Source organism: Pseudophryne corroboree, chromosome 4 (genome assembly GCF_028390025.1).
Source record: "Pseudophryne corroboree isolate aPseCor3 chromosome 4, aPseCor3.hap2, whole genome shotgun sequence".
Taxonomy (NCBI): Eukaryota; Metazoa; Chordata; class Amphibia; order Anura; family Myobatrachidae; genus Pseudophryne; species Pseudophryne corroboree.
In genome coordinates this window covers 267,820,997-267,836,908 of record NC_086447.1, presented here as the reverse complement: position 1 = coordinate 267,836,908, position 15,912 = coordinate 267,820,997, and the positions used below count along the sequence as shown (strand labels likewise).

Sequence of the window (15,912 nt, the reverse complement as noted above, 5' to 3'; positions counted from 1 at the left end):
TGTTATCATGCTGTTAACTGGGTTCAGATCACAAGTTGTACAGTGTGATTGGTGTGGCTGGTATGAGTCTTACCCGGGATTCAAAATCCTTCCTTATTGTGTACGCTCGTCCGGGCACAGTATCCTAACTGAGGCTTGGAGGAGGGTCATAGGGGGAGGAGCCAGTGCACACCAGATAGTCCTAAAGCTTTCTTTAGATGTGCCCAGTCTCCTGCGGAGCCGCTATTCCCCATGGTCCTTACGGAGTCCCCAGCATCCACTACGGACTACGAGAAATAGAATTATCGGTAAGTAAATTCTTATTTTTTCAAGCCTGATTCCTTGGTGTCACACTTGAATCTGACATCTGTGTTATTCTACATATGGGGCTTTATCCAGAGGTGAATGCGGCAACAGCTGCCGTATTGGCAGTCTCCCGTCTGCGACTTTATGCAAATGCCGCTACACAGCCCTGTCCTGTTACACATCTGTGGACATGACTGTGCAAGGACTAAGAGGCCGCTGTCAGTATCAGTAAATGCTGTTATTCCATCTGGTGCATCTTTACATACCACCATGGAAACTTGCACCAGCCCTATGGTAGTGATTAAGCACCTGTGTATGCAAACACGTCAGCGACATGCCCATAAGACCATCGCCGTGCGTCTTTCTTGCCACCTCCCAGTCACCGCCCAGAGATTTTTGCATTAGTGCAGTAGCAAAGAATAGCTTGAAGGCGTTGCTTGCTGCTCTGAACTAGGTTCATTTTCTTACGATCAGTCATGTTGCCTCTACCATAGGCATATTGCCACAGTATGCCCCTTTGTTACCCAAGGTGTTAGCAAAACTTATTTCTGCCTACTTTGAAATCTGTTCCTCCAGTCCTCAAGAATCAATTCACCCTGACTTAAAAAGCCCCCCCAAAAAAACACCACTTGATACATCTTGTAGATATGCCTCTGATTGACCTGCACCTTACCTCTTCCACTTCTACCTCTCACTCCTAAAATACTTCTCAGGTACCACTAATAACTTATGTAATTACCTAGCATGCTCGATCAGACTCATCTACAGCCTTAAAGTCCATATTAATACACCTTTAAAAGTGTCTCAGATCGGCATGGCGACCATCAGGATTGTGAGGAATCGGGATGTAGGGGGAGTTTATGTGACCATCGTCCTCCTGACCACCGGTCACATACAGTAACTACCTCCCGTCTCGGGGGTTACTTAACCAAAAATGCAAACTATAACTTCTTATCGCTGCGTGTTACAGCAATACAAAATGATTTTTAGTGTGTTCTTGACAAAATACTCTTGCAAGGGCAGCTGCTCCAGCAAGAGCCTTACTTGGGGAAGAGATCATCACTAAGTATTAGCTATCACTTTGCTGCCGACATACACAGGACAAATCTGCGAATAGTGGGATGGAAGGAGAGTATACGCCGTCGATAGGAATCAAAAGATCCCTCTCAAGCAATTCGCCCCCTTTGGGCTACAAAGGCTAACACCTTTTTTAGCGTTAGCTATTGAGGCTGAGCTCTGAAATACTAAACTTATCAGAGCTTGGTAAAGGGCCAGACTGCAGTCCTAATTAATAATAATGGTGACTGTGGTCTGCTTTCAGGCTTTTCTTAAATAGGCATGATTCTTGAAGCATGATATTCAGGAGGCATCACCACTTGTTTAAGCTGTGCCCACTTCCATTTAGAATAAAAGCTCTTTCATGAGCAGGGCACACTCCAACCTATGTTTTAATGTCTACATTTATTTTGTCTACCTTTGTATTCTCTAATCCATAATGGTTAAAAGTTTTCATGGAAGGGGCAGTTTATGTGTTTATTTCATTGTGCACACAATCATCATCATACAATACAGGCAGCGGACGATTAAGGTTGGGATAGGTTAAGAAAAATGCATATTTGGTAATGATGTCCTTGTACCAGTTTCCAAATGTATTTACACATTTGTGATTGTACCGCATCCTCATTCTTTTAACATAACCTCTCTTCCGGGAACACTGTTATCTCTTGTGTCTTCCTAATTATATTTCAGTTAGGTAGCCATCCCAAACACATTATGCAAAATAGTTTGATTTAGCCAAGTAATTTGGATAGAAAATTGGGGAGGGAGGTATACTGTAACAAAGCAATGTCGTTAGCGCCCCCCCTCCCCCTTCCCAGTACAAATGGCATATGTTAGCGGCTATCTCTGTGCACTGTTACATACATATTAATGTTTTATAAATAGCACAAAACTACCATTGCAGTTTCTTTTTCCCGAAATTATTGTTGTGTTCTGTGCTCCTGTAAGCATTGGTCTGTTGTGCTTTATTTATATTATTGTCATGATTTCAGACAGAATCAGATAGATGTGGTGGTTATTGTTAGGTAACATTTGAAGAACAAAGCTCTGCCCTGCTGGTATGAACTGTCTGCACCTCCACTTTAAATGAAGTATGATAGCTGTCACAATAACAATCCAAGTCAGAGGGAGGAATAAAGCATGTCCACCAGTTGCAGATAAGCTGGCGATATTTACGGTTGGAGGGGTTATATACAACTCGACTTGACTAGAACACTAACCTCTCACTGGCGGCTGAGCATATGCATATGTTAGAGGGGCAACTCTTATTTTTGGAATGGAAATCAGATTTCACTTCTGACATTATGTTTGTGCAGTACATAAACACCAACTCTTTTGGGTTACAATTGTAGTAAATGGGTTCACTATGGTATGCCGGCGGTTGGGCTCCCGGCGACCAGCAAACCGGCGCCGGGAGCCCGACCGCCAGCTTACCGACAGTGTGGCGAGCGCAGATGAGCCCCTCGCTGCGCTTGCCACGCCACGCTATTTTATTCTCCCTCCAGGGGGGTCGTGGACCCCCACGAGGGAGAATAAGTGGCGGTATGCCGGCTGTCGGGATCCCCGCGCCGGTATACTGTGCGCCGGGATCCCGTCAGTTGGCATACTGAAGACCACCCGTAGTAAATCTATAATAATTTTGTTACTCTTGCTACAGCAGTAAAAAAGAGACTTGCACAGAGAACTATGATTACTAAACTGTTTATAGTACAGGTGCTCTTAACCACGCCCTAAATCAGGGGCATCCAAACTATGGCCCGTGGGCCGATTGCTGCCCGCCACAGGCTCCAATGCGGCCCTATGACCAGACCGCAGTTTGGAGTCTTCGATCTGCCGCTACAGCCTAGCACCTCAACCACAAGGAGTGAGGATAGCGGCACCCAGTCTGTTTTGTGAGGTAAGCAGAGCTGAGGCAACACTACCTTAGTGGGTGGGTGGGGGGGTCCCCAGGCCACCCTGCCATAGAGTCAGACACAGGGCAGACGAGGATTGCTTCTGAGTAGTATAAGAACTATGCCATCAGAGGGAGTACAGGCGCTGGGGAATATAAGTAAAATCCTGTAGGATGGGGGCAAGGAGAAAGTGAGGCTACGGCCATTATCTGAGGGGAATAGGAATAAGGAGCAGTATCTTAGGAGGAAGAGAGATACCATAACCTGAGGATATTGGAATACAGACCACAGTAATTCTCTGAGGAACAGTATTTGAGGAAAATGGTATCCAGACTATGGATCTACACTAAAAAGGTCTACAGTCAGTAGGTACACATGCATTAGGTCGACAGAGTCAAAAGGTTGACACGTTAAAGGTAGACAGTTAAACAGGTTGACAGGGTCAAAAGGTCGACAGGACAATGAACAATACACATATGGTAGACAAGTTTTTTTTGTTAGTTTTTTCATTTTCCCCCCCAACTTTTTCATACTTTACCACCCACGTGGACTACGATTGGAAATAGTAAGCTTGGCTGAAAATGCGAGGGAACGCAGTACACAAATAGGGCTTGTTTGTGGCAGAAAAGTGCCAAAAACACCCAAAAATAAAATAAAAATTGTGTCTACCTTTTTGTGTCGACCTTTTGACCCTTTCAACCTTTTCTACTGTCTACCTATACTATGTCGACCGTTTGACCCTGTCGACCTTTTACATGTCGACCTTTTGACCCTGTCGACCTAATGCATGCCTAACATTATTGGTAGACCTATTGTCTGTAGACCTTTTTAGTGTAGATCTAATAATCCACACCCAAAGAGAGAATATAGACCAGGGACTCTCATCTGCAGTCAGGTCACAGATCCACTGTTTGCATTAATACAGCATTTCATCACAGTGAATAAAATTGCAATATAATTCATGTTTATTTAAAGATATTTTCATTAGTTTTAGTGTTTCTTAGAATACGATTTACTCCTAATAGCTGGGAGGCAAACTGTGAGAAAAAAATGTGTTACCCTCTATCCAATGTAATTTCCTTGATACGGCATTCCAGAAAAAAAGTTTGGACGCCCCTGCTTTAAATACTGTAAATGTAGCCAATTTTGTAATTCAGACGGAAAAGATTTTCACATAAGATTGCGGAGAGTATTGAAGACATCTGCCTCGGTTTATGGGTGGCCATCGACCATCGATTGTTAGCAACCGTTACCATGCCTACCCACTTCTATGGCATAACTCTGATGGTTCTCCACCATCAATGGCAGAAATGAGTTGATGTTTTTTTTCCTGGCGCATCGGTTACAGCGCTCCACCACTGTTGTTGCACTTAACCTACACCCTAATTGGCCCACCATTTCCTACAGTAGTGATGCCAGGCATCTAATGCCCATCAGTGGTTTAATTCAGCAATGATATTATTCCATCGATGTAAAGCTCTGATGGCAATAGTGATGGTGAACACATTGATGGACATCCCTCCCTCTAGTTAGTAGGAACATACAATAGAAAATTTAGAAAAAGGGTTTAGAGTAACTTTGTTCTTTAAAAGGATATATTACTGCTAGTACGGTTAGTGTGGGTATACCTGCTGGAAGTGCCAAACAAATAGGCCTCAACTCTGTGTAAACAGAATCATACATACTTGGACTGGTTATGTAATTTAAGGGACGCGCCAGGTTCTTTGGTGATACTTGATGTGTACTAGTCTAGGCAACATCTCTGGGCATGGTCTAGTGGCTACCATTGTCTGTGTTTAGGAGGATGGTACACCTGCATGTAGTACTGACATGCTTAAACTAGTATTGTTGGAAATGATGTTTGTGCAGGCGTTGAGATTGCACAGTTATCTGGGCACACACCAGTGGATGACTCGAACCATATCCTGCCCAGTTACTTAACCAGTGATGATGGTTTATAGAGAGATAGCAGGTACTGCCATACTCACTATTACATGTACACTGGAGATGGAGCACAGATTGAGTAGAGTGGGGTGTCATACAGCTCAGCAGCCAGTGAGTGTATAATGCAATCGGGTAGCGGTGCAGGGATGCTGGAGCAGCTTTATAGCAGGTATAATCACAGGCCTCTCATAGGAGCTAAGCAGGAGATTTCCCACCAGGTCACAACACATAGGCTCACACAATAAAAGGACAAGATGGCCCCTGCATATGCTCAGTAGTGATCTTGGTGGCTCCCTAAAGAACGGAAAGACTTCAGTCTACACAGTAGCGCACACCTCTTTCAACAAATATCACGTACAGTAGTGTAGTGTTTCTAGGATTTGATCCTTGGGGACTGCTAACAGTACATGTTTTCCATGCCTTGTGTACTAGACACCAGAAGGAAGAGCCAGTACTGTATTGTAGAAAAGGCCTAACATTGTACACTGAGCACATGGGACTCCTTTGTATTTTATCAAACTGCAAATGTGTATTTTTCTGTATTAACATCATTTATTTATAGATGTTGGATCTCCTAATCTGTGAACCTTCTATTTTTTTGCAGTTGAAAGATGTATGAGTGTAATGCAGTCTGGGACACAGATGATCAAACTGAAAAGTGGAACAAAGGGTCTGGTCCGTCTGTTCTACCTGGATGAACATCGTACGTGTATCAGATGGAGACCATCCAGGAAAAGTGAGAAAGCTAAAAGTAAGTCTTTTATTTGGCCAAATGAATTTACCCCATTTTTTATTGTATTTATATAGTGCACATACAGGTCCCTAATTACTATATACTGTCTGTAATATAGTGCAAGACAAATATGTCTAGACCTCAAGGGCTGAGGGGTCTATTTATTTAAGGTCAAAAGCAATAAGGTTTCACCGAATATAATAGCCTCCCCTAATGTAAGATTTCCCAGTGCCCATAAAATATCACCATTGTTTAGGAGAAAATAAGAAACAATAAAAAATGCTTTACTCTTTCAATATATATATATATATATATATATATATATATATATATACAGGTTGGGTATCCCTTATCCAAAATGCTTGGGATCAGAGGTATTTTGGATATCGGATTTTTCCGTATTTTGGAATAATTGCATACCATAATGAGATATCATGGCAATGGGACCTAAATCTAAGCACAGAATGCATTTATGTTTTATATGCACCTTATACACACAGCCTGAAGGTAATTTTAGCCAATATTTTTTATAACTTTGTGCATTAAACAAAGTGTGTCTATATTCACACAATTCATTTATGTTTCATATACAACTTATATACACAATCTGAAGGTCATTTAATACAATATTTTTAATAACTGTGTGTATTAAAGAAAGTTTGTGTACATTGAGCCATCAGAAAACAAAAGTTTCACTATCTCACTCTCGCTCAAAAAAGTCCGTATTTCGGAATATTCCGTATTTCGGATATTTGGATATGGGATACTCAACCTGTATATATATATTTTTTTTTTTTTTGTGTCACATATCTTTCCATTATCATTAAATTATGTCTACTTATGTATTTTTACATGGATTTCTGGGTTTTTAATGTAGTGAATTTAAAATCCCAATTCTGGGTTAGTCCATGTGTAAATCAGCTAGCTGGGTCATTCAGCATTTATTCCTGATAGCAATTGCTTGATCGTGGCCATAGATCATATTCTTTCACTTCAGTTTAAAATTAGGTTTATTACCGCATTTAGTTAAATAGACCTTCTAAAAATTGCGGGATGAATGAGACACCTCTTACAATGGTGCTTGAAAGGTTGTGAACCAAATCAAACAAATGAGATAAAAAAGTAGACATGCTCATTTCACGTCACGCTGCGCAGGGGGAGCCAGGAGGAGAGAGCCGTCCTGAGGATGCTTAACGCAGGCCGGCCTCAAAAAATCAAAGGGCTGCAAGATCCCTCAATCCCCACGATTGGAGCTTCCAATCCCTGGATTAAATCCCGGATGATTTTTGGCCTAAATCCCAGGATCCAGCCGATCCCGGGACTGGTCACCCTAGTAACAAACAATGCGACGGCCGTTCCAATTTAACTAAATCCTATAACACACAATATACATTGTACAGACTTTTCAATCTCCTGAATGATGGCATGATATTTCATGTCAGAGGATTGTATCCAATTAATGGTTTCTCCTGTATAGTATTTGCTGATGTGTGTACACACTACACAATGTGCAACACATCGTACATTCCTTCCACACTATAGGATGGTCATTCCCATCCGCCTCAGGACAATATGTTGGACGATAGATCTCATAGTTTCATAATGTGTACCCAGCCTTAAACATCAGGGGCTAGATGCATCATCGCTTCGAAAGTGATAAAATGGAGAGTGAAAAAGTACCAGCCAATCAGCTCCTACCTGCCATGTCACAGACTGTGTTTGAAAAATGGCAGTTAGGAGCTGATTGGCTGGTAGTTTTTCACTCTCCATTTTATCACTTTCCAAGCGATGATGCATCTAGCCCCAGATCTTGAGATAACAAGCAGTAGTTAATTAAATCATGACATTAATTATGTTACTCATCGGTTAGTGTTAAACAGATTGAAGTACAGGTTGAATATCCCATATCCAAATATTCCGAAATACAGAATATTCCGAAATATGGACTTTTTTGAGTGAGAGTGAGATAGTGAAACCTTTGTTTCTGATGGCTCAATGTACACAAACTTTGTTTAATACACAAAGTTATTAAAAATATTGTATTAAATGACCTTCAGGCTGTGTGTATAAGGTGTATATGAAACATAAATGAATTGTGTGAATGTACACACATTTTGTTTAATGCACAAAGTTATAAAAAATATTGGCTAAAATGACCTTCAGGCTGTGTGTATAAGGTGTATATGAAACATAAATGCATTCTGTGCTTAGATTTAGGTCCCATCACCATGATATCTCATTATGTTATGCAATTATTCCAAAATACAGAAAATTCCAAAATCCAAAATACTTCTGGTCCCAAGCATTTTGGATAAGGGAGACTCAACCTGTAGTATGTCGTGCAATAATCTGTACAGTAAATGTTTCTACTTTTCTTATTCTGTAATTCTTAAATTCCTTTATCATTTGTTTTCTGTAATGAATTGGATTTGACCTAATTTTCCCTCCTTTTCTTCTTTTAGTATATATTTCTGCTATGGAATGGGTAGCGTTTCCACAGACATTTTTGTGGTAATTCATGTGATTTACGACACTATAAAATTAAAAGTCCCCAGAGTATGTCATTATCTAAAAATAGGGTACCCTTTCTTAAATAAAGAATGATAAGTCTTACTTTGATGTTCAATCCATGCTCTGTAATTACATTTCACAGAGTTTAACCATAGGGAACAGCAAGTCTGCTATAAACTCCTTAACTTTTACATTTAGACATTTGCAATTATTTTATTTTTTTGTGTGCGTGCATTTCTTTCCTGTGACATTTTAGCAGCAAGTGAATTAATAGTTTATTTAGCAAACCCAGGACAAGAACTTAGTTCACCCTTTAGTTCTTCATCATTCTGTTCATTCATTTATTTAAGGGCTTACTCATGCGACCACTCAGACCCAGTAATCATCCTGAAGCAGCAATTTCCACATATTTACTGCTGGAATAAGTAAAAAGGCCTGATACATCTATGCCATGCAACACTAGATGCCTGGCGCAAGTGAGACGCCAGGACCTGTGCAACTCTGCTAGTGTCAGGTGTCTTTTGCAACATAAATGAATCAGCAGTCTTCTGGTGCATCCTAATTGCATCACGTTGCTACTAAGATACAGCTTCGGTAAAAAAGAGGCCCAGTTCTAGCAGAGTCTCACACCACCTGGAGCTCCAGGAAGAGCTGTTTGCGCATAATGGGCATATTAAGATATGGGCCGGATGTTATAGCTTCTGAGTTTACTAGACGTGCAGGTTGCCGGCCGAACTCCGATTTTTTTTTTTAAAGGGGCAGTCATTTACAAGGCAAAACCATGCCTTGTAAATTATAGCCCCTTTAAAAAAAAGTCAGAGTTCAACCAACAACTGTCTTTTAAATGACTGCCCCTTTAAAAAAGAATCGGAGTTCGGCCGGAAACCCGCATGTCCGGCAAACTTAGACACTGTTATATACAGCCTTGGTATTGTTCAAATTGTATGTTGTATTATGTATGAGAAATGTTCTCATTCTGTTTGATAAATTACAAGCCTGTAATTAACTAGCCACTGTCTGCTTTAAGCCACAAGCCATTTGGTATGGTTATAAGAAAGTATATGTTTTCACTTACAAATGCCCTCTCTGTACAGAGTACAAATTCTTTTGAAGACAAAGGGAAATGCTGATAAGGAATCTGAGAATGTTTTTCCTCTTCAAAAGAGGCATTTGTGTGCCCCTGTAGATTACTAACTCCTAAAGGTTTCCTGTCATATGGCTGAGCTAGTCATACATCATGGACACTTCAGACAAACAATCAATTCTGGTATTGGAAGGGTTAAATCCCAAAAGTTGGGGTGTGTATCAAGACGCAGTTTGCTGGAGGGATAAAAATGAATGAGTGTCATTCGCTTAAGGTAGCCACATGACAAGGATGCCCTCAACCTCTATCAGGAGTGGTCTTACTCTGAACATTGATCTAATCTGGAGGTGATAACTGAAGTTTGATTTTATCCGTTTTATTTTCTCTGAAATTGTCTGTAACCTGTGTGTACTTTTAAATAATCATAATAATCTTCGTAATTCCATTTTGTACCAATAAGCTTTGAAGTTATTCTTGAAATGAAAACTTCATTTCTAGTTCTGATATTCTGGGACCTACAGTTTTGTGAAACACATGCTGTTGTAGCAATATTACAGATTATGTTTATTTTGCATTACTTCCTTTTGAACCTATCAATAAAATATGTTTACAAGTAGAAGAGGGTCTGGAGTGAGAATAGGGATTAATGGTGATTCTCCCGCTTCCTCCTGCCATTAGGGGTTTATTCAGAGATGAATGCAGATCGCTGCATACGCAGCCAGATCTGCGTTCATCTCTACACATGCTGGGGGCCGCCCAACATGTGTGAGACCATCCCCGATGCGTCCGCAATTAGATTGTGGAGGACTCGGATTTAAGGTTGACCCCTGTGAGGCAGTCAGCGACCTTTTGTTTTTGGAGCAGATACGTGTGACGTCACGCAGCCACCCTGAAAACACTCCTGGAGCACCCCCCGTTTTCCCGTCGCCGCCCCCGCACCGCTGTAACTCTGGCCCTGCAACACCTGCACCTGTCAATCACATTGCGGATTCAATGTGTAAGGTTGTGCACAACGGCCGGTGCACATGTGCAGACCACCTGGATGCGGCCGCTGCGAGTGGCCGCGCGGCTGCATCCAGGTCTGAATCAGGCCCTTAGAGTGCACATATGCAACATTTGCTTTTAGTTTCTCTCACCCTGTTGCATCAAATATTTTGTACTGTGTACATGCTGGGATTTATAATACCATGGAGAAAAAAAGAAGATGCTGGTGCACACTCTGAGCACTAAGAAGTAGCTGACAGTAGCTTACTTGTACCTTACTTTGTGGTTCTTCTACAGTGATGAGGCATAGACATTACATAGTCTTACTAATGTTTACTCAACTTTGTGCACCCCTATCTGGTACATACTGTAGTCTATGTGGCTGGCATACTTTAACGCTCAACCTCTTGTCCTGACTGCATACTGTACCTTTTACTTTGGCTCCCTGCATCCTGATGGGACACCTATAATACAGTACTTCTATTGTCAGAACATTTTGATTTCTATCCGCTCTTTCTGCTGACCTATTCTACGCCTTTTTTCACCATATTGAAACAAATGTTACTTGCTCACCCTGCTGGTACGTTAATAACCTGTGTCTATGGCACACTGCTAGAACATCATTATCCTGCGTTTGTCTCACCCTGCTACAACACATTTAACTCTGCTAAACAATCAACCTTTTAAATGATGGAGTGCAGGCAACGTTTTCTGTTAAAGATGATATATTTTTCAAACAACACACAGAGATCTCCTGAAAATGTCATCCAAAGCCTAATGTTGTCTTTCTCATTTCAGTTATAATTGATTCAATTTACAAAGTCACAGAGGGGAGGCAATCTGAAATCTTCCATCGCCATGCAGAAGGGAACTTTGACCCAACTTGTTGTTTTACCATTTACCATGGCAACCATATGGAGTCTCTGGATCTGATCACATCCAACCCAGAGGAAGCGCGAACATGGATTACAGGATTAAAATATTTGATGGCTGGAATAAGTGATGAAGATTCTCTAGCTAAGAGACAAAGGACACATGATCAATATCCTTTGGAAATACTTGTAGTTTAACTTGCATGCAAATCTGCAACTGCTTTATCGTTTTATCTGGAATATATGGTATATATTATTATTTATATTTGTTGTCTTGCATACTATGCAGTACATTACAATTATATTTATGGCACCTCTCAAATATATATATATGCAGAAATTTGTACAGATGTGTCCTCTTACATTCTTGCTGCAGTCACGCTAAACAGCCCTTAAAGGCGGGACCCGGTAGCAACGATCTTCTTTTTGTGCATTTTTTTTCTCCACGAAATTGCATTTTAGACACAAAGTAATGTAATAGGATGCACCAACAGCTTCTGCTAATTAAAATGATATGCAGCATGCCCATATTCTGTGTGTAATTGCGGCTCTATCTGCATCCAAAATGCCACGGTACAGTGTTTTCCAGGAAGACACTGTAGTGTAGCATTTTGTATGCAAATACAGTCTCAGTCACACATAGAATATAGGCATGCTACATATAATTTTAATCAGCAGGAGCTGCTTGTGCGTCCTATTACATTACTTTGTGTCGAAGACGCATTTTCGCATATATAAACTCAAAAAAGATGCACAGCGCTATCGAGTCACACAGCACTCACGCATTATGCAAAGATGTAAGAGGACACATCTGTATATGACAAGCATTCTCTATCAATCCAATCAGGTGCGAGTCTGCGAGTGTGAGATTGTTTCATGAAACTCGCAGACTTCGCATGAATGTGCGCACCCGAGAAATGTGACATCTAATTAGAAATACAAATTTGCGGTACTTATGGCAGGGAGTGCGAATTTTCTACAAAGTTCTACCTGGGAGAAGTGCATGAAAAATTAGGGAGACCTTCCTGGAACCCTCATTTTCATTAGCAGAATCATAGTTAGTGGACATAGGGAAAGTACTGGACGCTCTTAAAAGGTGTCAAATGGCTGATTTGATCATATTTTTAAATAAGTAAAAAAAAAAAAAAAATATATATATATATATATATATATATATATATATAAAGCAAATCATTTTCATTTAACGACAAATTAATAAAACAAAAAATGGCCCAAAAAAAGTAGAAAAAAGGTGATTTGGGGGTAATTTGGGGCCACTTTAAAAAAAAATGATAAAAAGGTATTCTTTTTCTTTAAAATAAATAATGTAATTAAATTTGGGGTACATAAAACAAAAGTTGATTTTGGGGTAATTTTTTTTAACCCAATAATGACATGTAATTATTGGCCCAGTTAAGTTAATTGAAAACTTCCAAATACCTAATTAGTCATTGTAATTTACAGTGCGAGTTCGCTGTGAGAATGGTTCGCAGGACCCAACTTGCACCTAATTGGATCAACCTAAAATGTTAGCAGGTTGGTTCATTCAAACTACCCTGAGTCCTGGATGCAGCTCAAGCAATGGGCCTCAGCATCACATCATTATTCATGCTTATCACACACTGAGGCAGATGTATTAACCTGGAGAAGGCATAAGGAAGTGATAAACCAGTGATGTGCGCAAGCTGATAAAGGCACCAGCCAATCAGATCCTAACTGTTAATTTACATATTGGAGCTGATTGGCTGGTGCCTTTATCACCTTGCGCACATCACTGGTTTATCACTTCCTTATGCCTTCTCCAGGTTAATACATCTGCCCCACTATTCTATGTAATAGTCACTGTAGAGCACTCTATTAATATATACAATCAGCCACCAGGAAATTGCAATGAAAAGCAAGAACGTTGCTCCACCCACCTTCCTACCCTGTCATAGTAGCACCACTAAGTATGAATGGGTAGGTCTAGGCCACCTCGCTATCCTGGGCTGCGGGTTATTCATCCCTAGGTTAGAATTGAGCAAAACTGGACATTATTTTGCAGATTTTGAAGAAAACCTGTCACCTAAATGGATACTCCTGTTTTATTTATTACACAGTATAGTGCTTTGTGTTCTGTGTGTTCTTTGCTTTCCATGTCAAGCTTCAGACTGTTCTATTCTCAGCTCCTGGCTGGCTTCCTCAGTAAGTTTCAGCTCATCTGCCTTGTAAGTGCTGGAGTGATGTGTAAAGGAAAGTGGTACACTATGGTGCAGTCTGAGGGCCTGATTCAGAACTGGACGCAGGAGGTCATTCTGATCGCTGGGCTGCGTTTTTAGCTGTCCTTCGTTCAGATAGTTGCCGCCTACAGGGTGAGTGTTTTTTCGCCGAGCAAGTGTGCGATCGCATGTGTAGCAGAGCTGCTAAAAATCAGTTTGTGCAGCCTCTGCGCAGCCCAGGACTTACTCTTCCAGTGCGATTGAATCCTGCTGATCGGGCCGGAGCTGACATCACACACCCTCCCTCAAAACGATTTCTGGACACTCCCTGTAAACGGTCAATTGCCACCCACAAACAGCCTCTTCATGTCAATCACCTTGTGAACGCCCGTGCGATCGTTTTTTTTCTCGCACCATCCCGTTGCTGGCTGGCGATGCCTGTTGCTGCTGTCCGATGCGCGTGCTCATTGCGGTGCATACACATGCGCACTTAGGATCTGCTCAAACTCACAGCAGCAATCAGATCTGAATGACCCCCGCAGTACGGATTGGTGTTACGCCGTCACCCGCAGCGGATCTGATGTATATGCTAATTCCACAGGTGGCGTGTTTTGTAAAAAGGCATCCACTGCTGGCTTCTCAGATTCGCTGCCTGCTTCCGAAGACAGCAGGCAGCTAATCCTTATCCTTAGATGACAGTGGCCGGCCCAACTGACTTCTGAGTAACCCCTAGGTTACTCAGGATGTCTGGCAAAACGTCCCTGCCGAGGCCAGTGAAACTGTGAGTTTGCAGCCACTGGCTTTGACGCCCAAAAAACAGAGCCCCAGTTTTCTGCAACACTTACCATCACCACCCTAAAACACCTGTAGCCTGTCAATCAGACTGTGGCTACATGGCACTTCGACCGATGCCACAGATGTATCGCATGCGCACTTTGTTTCTGACGCATTCCCAGTCATCTAAACACTGGACAACTCCATAGAAATCGGGCCAGCGTCCACCTCTGAATCAGCCCCAGAAACACTAACCTATTGCATATTAAACTGACAGAAGGAGAGTGTTTATGTTTTTATAACAGACGGCTCTAGACACAATAGTCTATGGGCCTGACTCAGAGAGGGGCGTAAATGCAATGCTGCATGCAAGCAGCATTGTATTTCCCTCCCATCTCTAGGAGTAGCATGCAGGAGATGTCTCAGTAGAAGAGATGCCTCCTGCATGTTGCCGCGATCCCAGCACTGTGACCGATGTAGCAAGCTAGGATCCAACATCGGTCGCGATGTTCCACGCAGATGGCCAGCTGAGTAAGTTCCCACGGCCGACAGAAGCATGGGCTGTGAGGACAGGAAGTCTGAGTGGTAACAAACAGACCCCCGGCTCTCCCCTCTCAGAAAAAGGGTGGTGACACTCCCCCGATTCTAGGAACGCAGACATGCCCCCTCCCCACCTCCTTAACGCCGCTGTCTGTCAATCAGGCAGCAGCAGAGGGGAAATGAGAGCAACATTGCAAGGCACGTTCTGTGCACGCTCAAAACAGACCTTTGCGCAGCCGCAGATTCATGATAATTGTGAATCTGCATGCTGACACAGACCTGCGGTCAGGTCTGAATCAGGCCCTATAAATAAAATAGACAAAACGGTAATCCCGAGATTCTCTTTACAACACTAAAGGTTGCTTAAGTTACTGATCCTGAAACATTGGAAACATATTAAGCTTTTATTTCAACAGAAACTTTTTTCCATTTTGTTAACTGCAAACTACATTATTCGTAACGCCTTTTGCATCCTGTATACTTCACCATGTCAGTCATCGTATTTCTTTCTTGTTTATTATGAAATATGCATTAATAATCACATACTGTAATACTCCTAAACTTGTAGCTCCCTGAGAATAAAATGAGCAGCTGGAAGTCTGCTGCCTCAATTGAGCCCATTGCCGTTCCAGCTGGCAGGCAAACTTGACAAGAGACACAGAGGAATAGGCTTAGGGAGATAGGGGTGGAAGACGGCTGCTATTGTGCAGATAAAATGTAATACAGGGACAGCAGACTCACAGGGGGGTGGAGAATTCATTGCAATCTCAATACTCTCATTTTTATTTCATGTTGGGTTATGCAGCCAAAAATATATTAAAGCACTGTTGGCATATATACACACACACACACACACACACACACACACACACACACACACACACACACACACACACACACACACACACACACACACACACATATATAATTCTTTTCTTTTTTTTTATATCTGTAACCTTAATGTAACTTACCCATAGTGTCTTTTATCTTAGAAAAAAAACACTGTATTTGTGTGTGTGTGTGTATATATTAGAAT

At 41.6% G+C, this 15,912-nt stretch overlaps 1 protein-coding gene across 1 annotated transcript in view; it reads left to right on the top strand.

Moving 5' to 3' along the window:
• Positions 1 to 15,912, top strand: part of PLCH1 (phospholipase C eta 1) — a 469,798-nt gene that overhangs the window by 297,555 nt on the left and 156,331 nt on the right. Inside the window, exons 3-4 of the mRNA XM_063916111.1 lie at positions 5,785 to 5,931; positions 11,291 to 11,534. Coding sequence (XP_063772181.1) covers positions 5,785 to 5,931; positions 11,291 to 11,534 — 391 coding nt within the window. The remainder of the gene's footprint in view (positions 1 to 5,784; positions 5,932 to 11,290; positions 11,535 to 15,912) is intronic.